Source organism: Lepisosteus platostomus, chromosome 7, assembly GCF_059453375.1.
Source record: "Lepisosteus platostomus isolate fLepPlt1 chromosome 7, fLepPlt1.hap1, whole genome shotgun sequence".
NCBI classification, from domain to species: domain Eukaryota; kingdom Metazoa; phylum Chordata; class Actinopteri; order Semionotiformes; family Lepisosteidae; genus Lepisosteus; species Lepisosteus platostomus.
The window spans coordinates 34,669,498-34,684,298 of NC_142617.1; the positions used below are offsets into that span (position 1 = coordinate 34,669,498).

The following is a 14,801-nucleotide window of genomic DNA, read 5'->3' on the forward strand; positions in this document are numbered from 1 at the left end:
AGTCCATGGATATTACTCCTCTCTCAAGAGAATATTGTAAGTGTTGTTACTCATATTTTGTTTTCTTAAGTATGATTGGTAGAATACCATCAAGGCCCTGCAAATTTGTTTTGGGGTTTATTGCACCTGTAACACTTCTGCCTACTGTGGTGATATTGTCTTATATCGAATTTGGTCTTTCTGCTACTTGAGGCATCCCGTCAATGTTTGGAGTCAACTGTGAGGTTCTTTTGTGGATCCTGAAAGGCTTCAATGTCCTCTTTTATGTAAACGGACAAAATTGCAAACCAAAGCCGAAGACCTCTGATGCACACTGAGCTGCAACACAGCTATACAGACCTGTATGGTGATACAGCAGCACCACCTTCTGGTGTCCAGTAGTATTACACATTTTATACATACCACAGCGTCCTTCAACACCTGCAGCATAAATTCTCTGAAGCTCACAAAGGACCTTATTCTTCATTGACATAATTCCTAACTATTGGCTAAATAAGGATAATGTCTGTGCCAAAATAATATGTTTTGACTGAACATTTTATACTGAATACGAAAATAATCGAAATTTGGCCTTTTCTCTGCTGTATAAACGTTACAATATTCTGACAGCCATGGTGATTCGTAAAAATATTTATCGATACCCGACACTGAGTAAAAAAAGAAAAAATGCACAAGCCCTTTTTTTCCAAACAGTTTATTAGCTAATGTCGATTGCATGTAAAAGTAAATACAGTTGAAGGAATGATTTTCTAGGCTTATCCTACTGTATATGAAAAAATTACCATGCAATTTCAAAGGCACTTGAACTTGCATATATACATTTTTAACTGGCTTTCAGCTGTGGACAATTCATGGGAGAAGCAGCAGGGAGTGCTAAAAGTTATTAGTACAAAAATACACATACAATTCATGCATTTATTTAGTGCACTGGTTATTGCTGTTATGTGCTTAGCCTATAAACATAGTAAGTTATTGGATTGATAGTTTCTAAAACTAACAATCAACAGTCAAAGTTGTGACAACATAATTACAACAGGAATTACAGCCTCTGGTCAGTTTTTGCTTTGCACCTACAGGGCAGCTATAGTCAGGCCGGCGGGGCCTGCAAGTTCCATCTGAATTTGCAATATCACTTGACCAACCTCTGGAACAAAAGAAAAATGCATTCTTGCCATTTTCTGAAGCAGACTTACGTTTTTTTTTTGGTCTGTTCGGTTCAGCAGTAGTCTCATTAAGATTCCTGTTTGAAAGAAGATAAAATCATGTTTGTTTGTTTTTTAACCAGCTGGACTCACTGGCACAACTGTTGGAGATATTGTGCAAGCACTCTCCTGAGGTGCACACTGCCAGACCATTTGCTTTGCTGCTTATCCACAACATGTCCTCTCACAGGGCCATGAAATGTCTTTTCAGAAGCTAAAGGTGCTTTGCACACTTAGCTCCGCGGAAGACATCCCAGTATAACCAAATCCTGCAAGAGAATTCTCCCAAACACTTTCACAGGGTTTTTCATGGGCAAGAAATGAAATCACAAGAAATGTGCCCACAATGAAAATCCTTTTGAGAACTAAAGACAGTAGTGTGTGCCACCAATGTTAGCATGAGGAAACAATCCGAACAGAGGTTAATTTGTCCTGATGCAACTCTGTGAGGTATTGGGAGGTAATTACTGGCTTGTAAAATCAGAAGGAAGGTGTTAACTTTCACTTTGTTCCACCTCTGCTGAGACAAGGCAATCACAAGGCTCACAACTCTGGCCACATGTCTTTTTTATTACGGGAGAGCTCTCAGTTGGATAATTTGACTGATCGATGACTTTATACAGTATAAACCTTGTTTTCAGGGTGTTACAGGCTGTGAGTGTTTGCAAAATTATTGGACTGTGGCCGTAAGGACTGCAGCTAACAGGCCTTTTAATTTTTTTTTACTGTTATTAATGATATTACAATTGAGCACCAAAATCCAGCATAAATACAGTAAACGTAAAAATGTAAAACATAAACCCTGTAGTTACATGAAAGCAAATATCCTTTGTGATGGCCCACAATAGACTCAGGTGACAAAGGAATTTGCCATCCTGAACTACTGGGATATCCCAGGAAACTGTATCCATCATCTGAGTGAATTATACAAACGCTCTTTAATACAATTCTTTACAAGCCTTTTAGTAGTTTAAAAATGCAGAATCAAAAACGTATAGCTGCCAGTCCAGAAAACTGCAATACGGAAGGCAAACATATGACCTTTTGTAAATCCTGCGGTGCCATGTACCGCATTAAAAAGGCATGCTTAGTGATCTAGGACATGTGTGCCTAATCCTGGTCAAACAGTGTGTCTGAAGGGCTTCAAGGTGTCTTTAAAGCAGCAGCTCCTTAAGAGCGGGGGGAAGCTGTTAAATTGGTCCAGTGAAGTCAAACTCAAGTTGATTATGGTCATTAATAGCCGAGTTGGAATTAAACCCTGAAGAGACACCAGGCCTCAGGGATGAGACACCCCAGGCTTAGAAATAAAGGATGACAGGCCCCCTTGCCTTACCTCTGCACCATGATGGCTCCAGTACGGGGGGTGGCCATTCCTGTTCCAGGAGCACCATGATCCAGCAGGTCTTAAGCTCTCCCTTAACTCATTCATTTCTAAGCTCTTGCAAAAACATTGCTTTGACCCCAAAAGCAGGTGGGTTGCTCAGTTACTTAGTTTAAATGTTTGAAAAGTAAAATTAAATCACCAACACACTGTAGCAGTTAAACACCACAGCTAGGGCATGCCTAGGGTGGCCTTTTTACACCTGCTGGACTGTGGCTCGCCCGTATATACATCTATGTCTGATATAAGTCACAAAACATCAAATAACAAATTCAAGGTATTGCTGTAATGTGATATCTATGACCAGTGAGAGCTCTGTAGCTTTTAACAAGCCCTACAAACTCCCTGATACTAAGGGGTACAACCCAGAAGTGAAACAAACCATAGGAAGTCATGCAGCCTTAAAGGAGTGTATTGCAGAGTAGTGAGTATCTTCTTACTTACAGAAAACCTACAGGTGCAGCATTATATACAAAACAATAATTGGCAGTTCAAACAGCAAGATCAGGGTACTGATTTGGTTCATTTTGGTATAAATGTGTATAAAATATTTATATAAAGATCTTTAAAAAAATCTAAGTTCTTTGTCATGTGCTTTTGTAAGCTGTCACAATAAAAAATTCAGTGTATCTTCAGTGTTAATTCATCTACTGCTAGTCATTATATATGTACTGTCTATAGTTTCAAATCTACTGTATATACATGGGTATATATATATTATCCCTACAGTGTCAGGTGTTTTGGTCCTCCAGTAAACTATGAACATACTGTAACTGCAAAATCTATAAAACGGCAATAATTGCAATGCAGAAATTCCCTTCTTAACAACTAGTGAAATAATGCAGACAAGTTAATTTTGAATAAAAACTGTTGTCTGCTTTAAAATAGGATATTTGAGGCAGTTGTGCTATGCACCTGTCTGCCTGTTACAAATCAAGGTTTAGGAAACAGTGCAAGGGTTTGATATCATATTACAACATAAATACAATATCTTAAAACTGTATGATATACAGTACAGGTCCCCGGATTCTGTATTCATTAGCTGCAGGGCTTAGTGGGATTCACCCAATGGTTTCACTTTACCATTAGGTACAATATTTACCCATCTATACTCTTTTCCAGAATTTTCCACTTTTCAGTGTGTCCCACATTCCATATTCTATTAAAGTTTTCATTGGCCTTCATTTGAAGCCAGTCCCAAGAGGGATGGGAATTACTGTACAATTTTTTGGTCACTTTAAGAGAGGACAGGTTTTCAAAACTTGTTAAAATAACATCATAGCTTGATTTTTAATGAATAGCATTTCGACACAATATATTCAGGGATGTCAGCAAGCCCAGTATTTCAGGAATGCTATATACAGTAACAGCCTTTTTGATTTTTTAAAAATGAATTCTTTACAGACAGACCTGAGTCTGTCTGCCGACAACAGACATTGCAAGAGTCAGCCTGATCACCTTAACTGGTTTGGGCAGAGAGTCTGTAAAAACTTTAAAGAGAACTCACAGAATCCTAGTCCGTGATTTCTTAAGGAAGAGTTCTTGAATTAAAACACTGGGAATCAGAATAAAATACAGCAATCAAAAAATATATTCTGAAAGCGCTGCAAGGTTGCCATCTGGTTATTCACAGCCTCAGTTCAGCAAAGGTTGCAATTACAATTCAGATTTCATTTTCTCTGTGATCTGAGGGACTTTTTAAGGAATTGTTCTGTCTTGGACTGATCCAAGACGAGTGGGACTGGAGGGTCAATATGGTTCACCACATCCTGTGCGAGTTTCTCATTTTCCCCAGTGGTAGGTGTTGTCTCATGTCCATATTTTCTTAGACATGGACAAAATGTTTTTGTCACTCAAGATTTGTATTGCGTGCAGCACTGTGGCAAAACGGTTAGCACTGCTGCCATGCAGCATTGAGGTCTTGGGTCTATTCCGTACTATCTGTGTGGAGTTTGTTTGTACTTTCTTTTTGTTTGTGGCTTCTACATACGGTCCAAAGATATACCGGTAGGTTAATTGGCCCTGGTGTGAGTGTGTATCTGTGCCTGTGTGTGCCCTGCAATGGACTGGTGTCCCATCCAGGGATTAACCTGCACCTATTGCTCGCTGGGATAGGCTCTGGCTCCTCTGCATCCCTGAATTGGAAAAGTGGTTAGAAATGGGTGGATTTTAATTGTGATCTGTTTCCTTCTGGATTTTTAAAAGTCCTTTCATTGGCTCTGTTTTCTGCAGCTGAAGCTGTGAATGCCTTCTGATTGGAGGACTCAAAGTGCTGTACTTGTAACTGGTGAAGCTGGGACAGACTTGTGACTGTCTGTGGCCCAAAAAGAACTTTTGCTTTATGCAAACTGGAGTCCAGGCTGATGGCATAAAATTGACACATCTAAAGACTGGGTTTACCCTGACTGCAATCGGAAATAGAGTATTAAGTAATGTGAGTGTGCATGTTGTGTGTCTGTATCTGCTTTCTGAGATAGGCTCCAGCTCCCTTGCAGCCCTGAATTGGGAGAAGTGGATATAAAATGTATGGATGAATGACAACAGCTCATCGAAGAGTTTGTGGAATGCAGAAAGAATTCTGTCACAACACTGCTTTACTGAATCCAAGGGATGGAATCAGTTAAAGGAGATCTAATTAGGGAAACCATTCAAAACAGCCTAAGTAATTTAGATTTCACTTGCAAATCAGAGTCCCAAAGAAAGGTTTGTCAAAGGACAAATTAGGTGATGCACTGCTCAAGGACCACTAGGGGGCATTGTGACTCCACTCACTTTTCCTCCCGAGCCATTCTCAAGACTTTCCTACCAAAAGGCTACTGTGTTGCAGGGGGTGAAAGACTTCAATGGGAAATATTAAACCCTGAAAACAAATCCATTGAGAAAGAGCAGAGATATCCCAGTCTTGTCTATGGTCAGTGCTTACTGTGCTGAAGGTATGCCCCATTGCTCTACAGTGATGGCAGCAGTACTTCGGAGAATGACCAACCTCTCGATCAGCTCAGTCACCACTATGGAGTGCTGTATGGAATTCTTGGATGCATTAATGAAAGATTACTGGCTCATCTCTATAAGCAACCTGACCGACTGGGGAGCAATGAAGAAACGGACATAACGCATTGAGTTAAAGAGGAAAGCCTGGCATAGCATTTAAGGCAAGGCCGGATTTTAGAAAGAGAGTCTTCTTTCTTAAAAAGAGGTGCAACAGAGGTGTACTCAGAGATGGGCTTGGGTCAGTGGTAGTGACTTAAGACCACCCAATCAGAGCCTGTAGAGTACTTCCCCTTTCTTAAGAAAGAGTATTAAACAACTGAACTGAATAAGTACTATCTTAAGCTTCATGTGCAATGGAGCAGGTTCTTTCATCTAATCGAGAGGTTTTGATGCTGGGGTATCATCAGATCAATTAGTAAATTGTAACCAAACAAATTGTCTCTTCCCATTTGCAATTGTCTTAAAGTTTCATTACATTAATTGGATCAATGTATCCTTTTTCTGTGATCTCACACTTTTACCAAATTAAAGAAAGCCTACAGACTCCAAGGAATGGAGTTTGGAAAACATAATACTATTTATAAGCTTATATGCGCTTCAAAGCAAAATTTCTTTAAAACATGAGGAGGCCATACATTTGTGGCATAAGTGACTCCATGTTGCTGGACTCACTTCAGCTGGACATAGCTGAATCAGTGAAGGTTTTTAGAATTCAATGTCAATTTTCTCATTCTGACAATAATAAACATAATGATAAATACAGAAGTACACGTAGAAAGGTTACAACTTCATCTATGAGGAATAAAATTCAACATAATATCAACTGTAATAAATTAACTAAAACAGTGTTTCTTCAAACTTAGTCTGTCAGTACAGAGTTGTGGAATGCTGACGGAGGAAGGGGTGCACCATGGGAAGGTGGGTGTGGCCATGGTTAGCTGGTGGTTGACATCAGCAGATCGGGCTCCTTAGCTGCTTCGGGGGAGGAGGTGAGGCCGCAGCTGCCGGAGAGCTCTGGAAACTGGCTGGCTCTGCCCGGCGGTACTGGGGAGGCTGGAGATTGGGCCAGACCTGGTTTCTTGGGAGGGATGGGGGGTGGGTGGCCCCTCTCGGCCCGGGGGATAGTGGGAGACTTGATCCCAGGCGACAGCGGGCTGGAGACCTTGCCGGCAGTTGGGGAATGATCACCCCGGGAATGGGGTGGTGGGGCCAGGGTGCGATAGTCCGTGCCGAAGGGGGAGCTGTTGCTAGGGGAGCCCGGTTTGCTCTGCTGGTTGGTGAAGCGGGAGAGCACCTGCGTGACAGTGTTGCGTGCCAGCTGCTTGGCGGAGCTATGCTCGGCAGCAGTGGGCGACAGGTCGCGGGGGGAACGAGGAGACACCCCGCCGACCTGCTGCTCCTGCTCGGCCTGGGCTTGGAACTTGTGGCGGGCAGCCTGGAAGCGCTGGTTGATGCCAGCCTGGTAGGAGGACTGGTAGCCAGGGCTGGTGGAAGAAAGCCCCATTAGGCGCTTAGCCAAAACCGGAGAGGAGCAAGGGGAGGAGGTGAGGGAAGAGGAGGCTGTGCTAGTGGGGGACAGGCTCTGGTGGAGATGGACAGGGGAGTGCAGGCCGCCATTCTCCACCCCGTTTTCCTGGCTGGTCTTCTCCCCTGGTGAAGGATCGCCATCTTTGAGGTAATGCCCATTCATTTTAGGCTGGGTGGATGATTTGGCTGCCGGCTTTGCTGAGGCTTCATTCTGGCAGGCTACGGAGGCCATGGTGGGCACCAGGGGGAGGCCCTCTCTGCCCCTCAACTCTGCTAGCTCCTTCCTTAGTCTCTCTACCTCCTCCTGTAGCTCCTTACTCCTACCTTCCTCCTTCTTCAGCCGGGCCCTCAGCTGCTCCCTCTCGGTGTCAAACTCGTCCAGCTGCTTCTCCGCTCGTGCCTCCATCTGCAGGGCCCGCTTCCTCTCGGCCTCCAGCTCGGCCTGCAGCCCCCGGGTCACCCCCCGCTCTTCCTCCAGCCGCTGGCCGAGCTCGGCCACCCGCTGGCTCTCCTCGGCCGCGCGCGCCGTGGCTCTCTTGCATTCCTTGGCCAGTGCGGAGGACAGCTGCTTGTGCTGCGCCCGGTCCTCCTCCGCCTGCCCAGACAGCTTCTTCTGCTCCTTCTCCAGCCTCTTCACCTGCGCCTTCTCAAAGTCCAGCTGCAAGACACAAACGTGGACACGCGGACAAGGGCAAAGTCACATTTCGGGCTTCATGCTTTTACCTGCTACCATGTCTGCTTGAGTAGCCTGTAGCAGGAGTCCTCCACATGCTGCTCTTGTGGTGAAAACAACTCTCACTAAAACATCAGCCTAAACGTTTTATTTTAAATCCAGGTTGCAGATGAAATCCAATTACAAATTAAATTAATGAACCCTCTATGGAGTCATTACACGGATTGACAAGAAAAGTGATACCCTGCAAAGTTACCAGCTTGCTACTGTCCTTTGCTCTGGGTTGCATACAGGCTTCTTCCATGCCTTTTTGTTTATATGACATGCAGAAAATGCTCACAATGCTTCTTTTACATGGCATACAGGAAATGCTCATCAAGGTAAATACTACGTTTTGGGGAAATCCGCAGATATTCTCTCTAAAACCCTAACAATTTCTGAAATCACCAATTATTATTTTGCTCAACTCACTGCTCCAGCCCTTGTATAAATTAGGATAAGATCACTTTATTAGCCATATACAATATCATGTATTAGGAATTTGTCTTTTCACATACCCCAGCTTGCTCTCCATGAGACACACAGACAGGGAGAGAAGCTTGGGGTCAGAGCGCAGGGTCAGTTATTTATACGGCACCCCTGGAGCAGCTGGGGTTAAGGGCCTTGCTCAGGGGCCTAACGGAGTAGGATTGCTGGCCATGGGATTTGAATAAATGCATACTCTTTTTCAAGGTGGCAGCCCACAACCCAGACACCAAACCTATGGCCAAAATGTAGACATACTGGGTTTTAGACATCACTGCAAACCTAGTCCCAGGGAAATAAGACGATAAAACCATTTTTAAACCTTCAACTTCACTGGCACTCAATTTCATGCACCTCCACTGTGGGTAATCCTCGTCACATCCTTCTACCACCAAACATGCTCTTTTTCACTGTTTACGTTTTTTCTGTACACAATATTCCATAATAAAAAAACTCGACACGTGCCACAAAATGTTTGTTTAATCTAATTCGGATGCCTGATTTTTTCTTTCCTGGCTGTTTTTGGGGCTGAAGAGACTAGTGTCGTAAAGGAATCTTTAGGATTTGCACAGTCAAGCTGTGGTGAAGTGAAACAAGGGTCGAATCATTTCTAAACGGAAGCATCCTGGAATGCAATATTACATCACACAGCTTTTGTTCTTAATTGAGTCCCTCCAGATGTCAACAGTGCACCCTATCATTTGCGAATGATTAAAAAAAAGATATTTTCAGTCCATGATGACCAAGTATCCAGTGGGCACAATGTCAAGTAGAGGCTTTGGCAGAAAACAATACCATCATACCACTGACAAAAAATGACTTATTTTGTGGTTGTTGTTTGTTTTCCTATGGTTTAGGAAAGAGGCTGTTTTGTGAAGGATAAATAACTATTTACAGTATTTAAAAAAATAATAATTTAGATAACACACCTTACAGCTGCACACAACACAAAAATACTATAGGAGCTGTTCATTTGTTTTGCAATTAAAAGACATATTTTTGCAATAGGGATTCACCTTTCCCTAATGACACAGGCAGGCAACAGAACTCAAAAGCAAAATATTTCAGTTTTGAGTTTTCTTTTGTACAAAGAGGAAAGATAAATCTGTACACAACAAACTAATTTCAGAACAATTCCTCCTCAGCTCCTTGTGTTTTAAACTAAACAATCACCCTCCTTCCACTAGGATTAAGATTTTACTCTTATCGGGATTGGGTATCCCACAAAGGATGTGATCAGTTTGCTTGAACTCATGACATTGATCAAGCTGGCAGTGTGATAGTGTCACTCAAACTAATCTTGATAAAAGACCATATTCTACATACGCAGTCGCTGAAAGTCTTTGCCTGCCCAACAGGCAGAGGCTTCACAGAGAAGTGTGGCTCAACGGATTAATTTTGTTCAGGTAATCCTTAACAATTATGTCATCACTATTTCCCATTATATGACCAGCAGCACAGATAACAGTCTAAGGTGTCGGACAGAGGCATGATGTAGCCCCCACTAAGAGTACTGGAAGCTCTCAGGTTCCCATCAAGCCACAGGAATCAAGCTGTGAAGATCCTGAGTGATCCAGTCCAATATTGCTGTGTTTTCAGGCATGACAGAATGGGGTGTCTTCTTTGAGACAGATAGGTGCAGTACCCAAGTACCTGTTGTAGGAGGCGTTCTCTCTCCTTCTCCAGCATATAGGTGACATCATCGCCCTCGGCTGTGTCCTGGGCATGCCGGCGTTTCTCTTCCTCCAGGTCTGCAATGACCTGCCATGCACAGAAGAGGGCAGGAGTGAGTTTCAAATGGACAAGGAAAACTATCAGTCAAAGGTCAATCAATAAATCAAATAGTATTACAGTATAGTGCATTTCAAAGAAAAGATTCACAAAACTGTATATTAAATTACATTTAATTTAATTACATTACATTAAATTACAATTACAGAGGACAATATAACAGACATGCATACGAAATGGTTGATAAAAGTTCAAAAACAACTCATAATTGGTTATAAACCTCATAACGGTTACACAGCTCAGGGTAGAAAGTTAACAATGATTGTACTGTACAAGCTCAGGTCCCACCTCAGGCCACCAGCTAATCACTAGCTCGAGAGCTGGGACTATACAAAGCTTTAATGTGGCACAGACATTGAACCACAGTGACAGGTTAGGAACTGTATTGAATGTTGTTTTAGAAAAGTCACATGACACAGCTTTTCCCTTTTATACTAGTTCCTTTATATCACTGTCACGGGCAAATTCAAGTCCTGCTAAAAGCTGGGTGTTCAGAAAGAGAGGTCTCTGGCTATTATTGCATTAAATACAAATTATAACTAGACCATAACTGTATAATATGGGTCATGAGTCCAGTTATATTGCTGCCCTGGTGGTGACATCATAATGATAACATTACCACTATCTTAAGTATGGTTTTATCGTTGCTCTGGTGGTGACATCATAATGACAGCCCTGGCACTATCATGAGTCCAGTTTCTTTATTGCTCTGGTGGTGACATCATAATGGCCCCATAATCCCTGCGCTATCATGCGCAAGCTTGATGTAGTGGCAACATAGCTATGACAGTCTGCCATGTGCATCAGGTAGGTTCTAGTGCAGTTGTTGCTGCAGAGGCACTGCAGTTGACATGAGTCTCCGTTAGGGAAAATGGCATAATCCAGTCATATAATAAATGCCTTTAAAATGGCAGATGCTGTGTGCTTCCTAGAAACTGTCCTGACAGCGCTATTCAGCCTCTACCTCCAGGCCTTTGCCTCCAAACTGAAAAGCTGCCCTCTTTTGCTCATTCCTCTGGACCAGTCTGTCTGCGTCTGGGAGATGACAACAGAGCTATTGTCTGTGGCAGAAACTGGGGAACAAAACAGCAGGAGTGAACAAAGGGGTCAGTTTTTACTCCAATCTCAGGGGTAAAGAGAACTATTGTGTGGCTCCTGTTCAGTCAGTGTCTGGATAGGGGCTGGGCAAAAATATCTCATTTATTCATGTGAAATTCTTGTACTGGATGGTGCTGAATCCTACACTTTTTAATATTCAGAAATTAATAAAACGTTCGGCACACAATGTGAAGCAGACAGTTAAGTGCTACATGGTATATCCATTAGCAGAAAGATGCTTATTTCTGGTAAAGGTGACAACGCAGAGCCTATCCAGGAAGCACAGGACACGGGGTGAGACGACACTCTTCATGGGACGCCAGTCTACTTCACTTCAGACACACCTAACTTAGGGACCAACGACTAGCAAACATGTCTTTTGGGAGATGGAAACCAAAGTGGAGCACCTGGAGAAAACCCACAAAAACACACGAAAACCTTTAAACTCACTGAAGGCAACCCAGTCCGCAATCAAGCCCAGAACCTAAGATTCATAAGACCACAACTTTCTGAGGTTGGATGGATATACAGTACTGCTTAAATTGTACTGCAATTGAAATACACAACGCAGAATATGCATGTTTAAAAGGTATGTTTCAGCCAAGTTTCAAAAGAAACATTGTTACAGTTTGATAAATTTCTGCTTCATATTATTTTTTAATACATTCGTATATATTAGCTGAAGCCTTGTATTTTATAGCCATAGAAATGAAACCTATGTATTTTTGAGAAAATGTTCAAGCTTGAGTGGTGAATACAGACACAGCACAGCTCAAGTGAACTGGTTAATTTGTCCCAATGCCTGATACTGGAGTTTTGTCTCTACAGGCCACCGGAAACTTGAGAAGTATGGTACTGTCATTATTGTTTGTTCTAAGAGGATGTGCATTAGCTAAAAACAAGGCGCTTCTTTTATACACAGGTTAGTGTGGGTCTGGAAATAAAACCTTAATTGTCTTCTTAAAGTATTATCTATAGACCAAATTTAAAAAATATATATCTTAAATGACAATAGACAGATTGCATGTAGATTGCAGAGGCCAAGTGTGGTTTCTGATGACTCATCAAAATCCTGCACAAAGGAAAAGTATTGCTTTGCACAAATCAGGTTTAACATCCATCCCTTTTGTAACCACATCTTCCAATTCAAGGCTGGGGGGTGAGACTGGAGCCTGTCCCAGCATGCAACAGGGTATAAGGCCTCCCAAGATGGGATGCTAGTCCATCACAGGGCAAACACACTCACAAACACAAATAGACTCACACCAGGGCAGTTTTCCCAGAAGGCAATTAAGCTACCAGTATGTCTTTTGACTGTGTCCTGGAGGAAACAGGCAGCAGTTGTAACCACTGTGACACAATGCCGCCCATCAGGCTTAACACTGATGTGAAAACCTACAGCCACAATCAATGAATTGTCCACAATGGCTGACCATCATCATCATCATCATCATCATCACAATCCACCACAGAGAGTGTTCCTCCCCACGTACCTTCCTGTGCCTGCTCTCTGCTGCGGCCAGCTGAGCCAGCATCCTCTCCTGCATCCTCTTGCAGTGGGACATGACCAGTTTGAGGATGGTCAGTGGACTGGAGCACAGTGGACCCCTCTCCGGCTGCGCCAGGCCCCGCCCCACCTCGCTGTCCCGCTGCAGGGCCAGGAACGGGTCGCTGAGATTGTACTTCCCATAGCGCTCCTGCACAAACGCGTCTCTGTGCTGGGCCTGGAACAGGGATAAGAAAAAAAACAGCTATTGACACCTTTATGAGCAACAGGAGCATATTCAAGTGGATTGTCTCTCCTGAGTTATAGATCAGATTTTAAAATTCAAGGTTCAAATATAAGGAATTAACCAGTGTCCTCTAACACATTTTTAACCCATGGGATGTATAGCTGAATGTGAAGATATTGGGAACATCTGGTTCTCGAAGTACTCCAGTGTTTGTGTCTGCTCTGCTCTGTGGTTGGTATTACATTCCACAGAAATGATCTCTGTATCAGGGCTCCCTGTTTGTAACACGATTTTAAAACTTAGTTTGCCCCACAATTTAAAATACATTAACTTTAAAAAAGTTATGTTTGTTATATTCTGTTGAGCAAAATTCTTATGGTTGTTACATTTTACACCTTTTTTTGCATCTTAAAAAAATAAAGTTGAAACAAAAAAAAAAGAAATCTTCTCGGAGATTTCCAAGGCCAAATACATGTTCTAATATTTTACTCATGGTAAGATGACGTGTTACGGTTGTGTGCGGTAAAATCAATCCTGCTTAAAGAATTCAGTGTAAATATTAACCTAGTATAAATCAATATCATCTGACATCATGTGCAAGACCACACTAACTGTTACAGTCTATGGGAATGTTATCTGCTTGCCTGCTTTGGGATCAGGAATTACTAAACAGGAAACTGCGAGTGGAAGTCTGACAGCAAGTGCCTCTGTGCCTTTTCTGAAGCCTCCCGGACAGAGCCAAGAGAAACACAGCCTTCGAGACGCGCCAAGGAAAGGAGACTTAACCCTTCTGGAGGGGCAAAGAATTTCACTGCTGGAAAGGGAAGCTCAGCAGATGGCATCTGCTGACAGGCTCTTCACAGAAGCCAGCCCAGCTGTTTCATTCAAGGGGAGGCTGAGAGTCACGCAGCTCAGGCTCCATGAGTTTCTGAAGCTTCACTGCAGGGACCAAGCTAATGATCGTCCAGAGCAACTGAACAGGCTGTCCCTGGAGAGCAAGTGGCAGCAGGGAGAGAGCGTAGGGTTACGGTGTTTTAGTTTCTCCAAATCCAATACCAGCATTAACCCCCAATATAAAAACCCTCTGCTTCTAAAACTCCCAGTCAACAAACCCTTTCAGTGAACAAGTGGGTTTGCATATTGGAAAGGCCAGGCAACTTTAAAAAAAAAGGGTTCCTAAAAAACTCTGAATAAGCCCTGGCTTTGCTGTTAATTTTATGTTACACTGAACACAAATTTTTAGTGCTCTATTGTCTGATGAGATGCAAAATTGAGGTCTTACTGTGACTCTGCAGCTGCCACGATTATATCATTGTCTGCTCCTAGTCCCAGGTGGATGAAGAGGTAGATAATGGCTCCCTGTTAAGTGGCATTCTTTTAGATATATTGTGCATTGATGACTCAGTGGACAATTGTAATGAAGAAGCTTTTGCTATTTAATTATATAGAGATACAAAAGTTAATCAGTACTGACCCAACTTCAGATGTTCACCACCAGTGTAGAACGTTTCAGGACAGTCAGGCTATTTCACTTCCTCTCTTGAGTGTGCTATGCTGATAATATATATTTATAGCATTAAGGAACATAAGCCATTTCCTTCTAGATTGAAGCAACCCTGATAACCATATAATCCTTGGGGGGGGGGGGGGGGGGCGGGTATTCATACTTGAAACCACCATGGTAATGCTTGAGAATACACTTGCCTAGAAAGAACTTAATTTGCACCAGGAAAGGTAGCCACTGTCTGCCTATCTTGAGATGATTCTGAGTTATATTATGCACCAGATAGCTGCAGTAATAACTGTTGCTGTTTTCCTTGTTATATAAACCTGAGAAAAAAAAAAGAAGAAAAAGCCCTCAAAAGGCTATTAGGCTGTTT

General features: G+C 42.6%; 1 protein-coding gene across 2 annotated transcripts in view; it reads right to left on the reverse strand.

The window, feature by feature from the left end:
• Nucleotides 1-1,911: 1,911 nt before the first annotated feature.
• Nucleotides 1,912-14,801, reverse strand: part of LOC148658597 (CTTNBP2 N-terminal-like protein) — a 54,045-nt gene continuing 41,155 nt past the window's right edge. For both annotated transcript variants that reach the window (XM_088639984.1, XM_088639985.1), the window contains 3 exons: nucleotides 12,682-12,912; nucleotides 9,953-10,060; nucleotides 1,912-7,759 (listed from right to left, as the gene is read on the reverse strand). In XM_088639984.1, coding sequence (XP_088496110.1) covers nucleotides 6,509-7,759; nucleotides 9,953-10,060; nucleotides 12,682-12,912 — 1,590 coding nt within the window. In that variant the 3' untranslated portion in view covers nucleotides 1,912-6,508. The remainder of the gene's footprint in view (nucleotides 7,760-9,952; nucleotides 10,061-12,681; nucleotides 12,913-14,801) is intronic.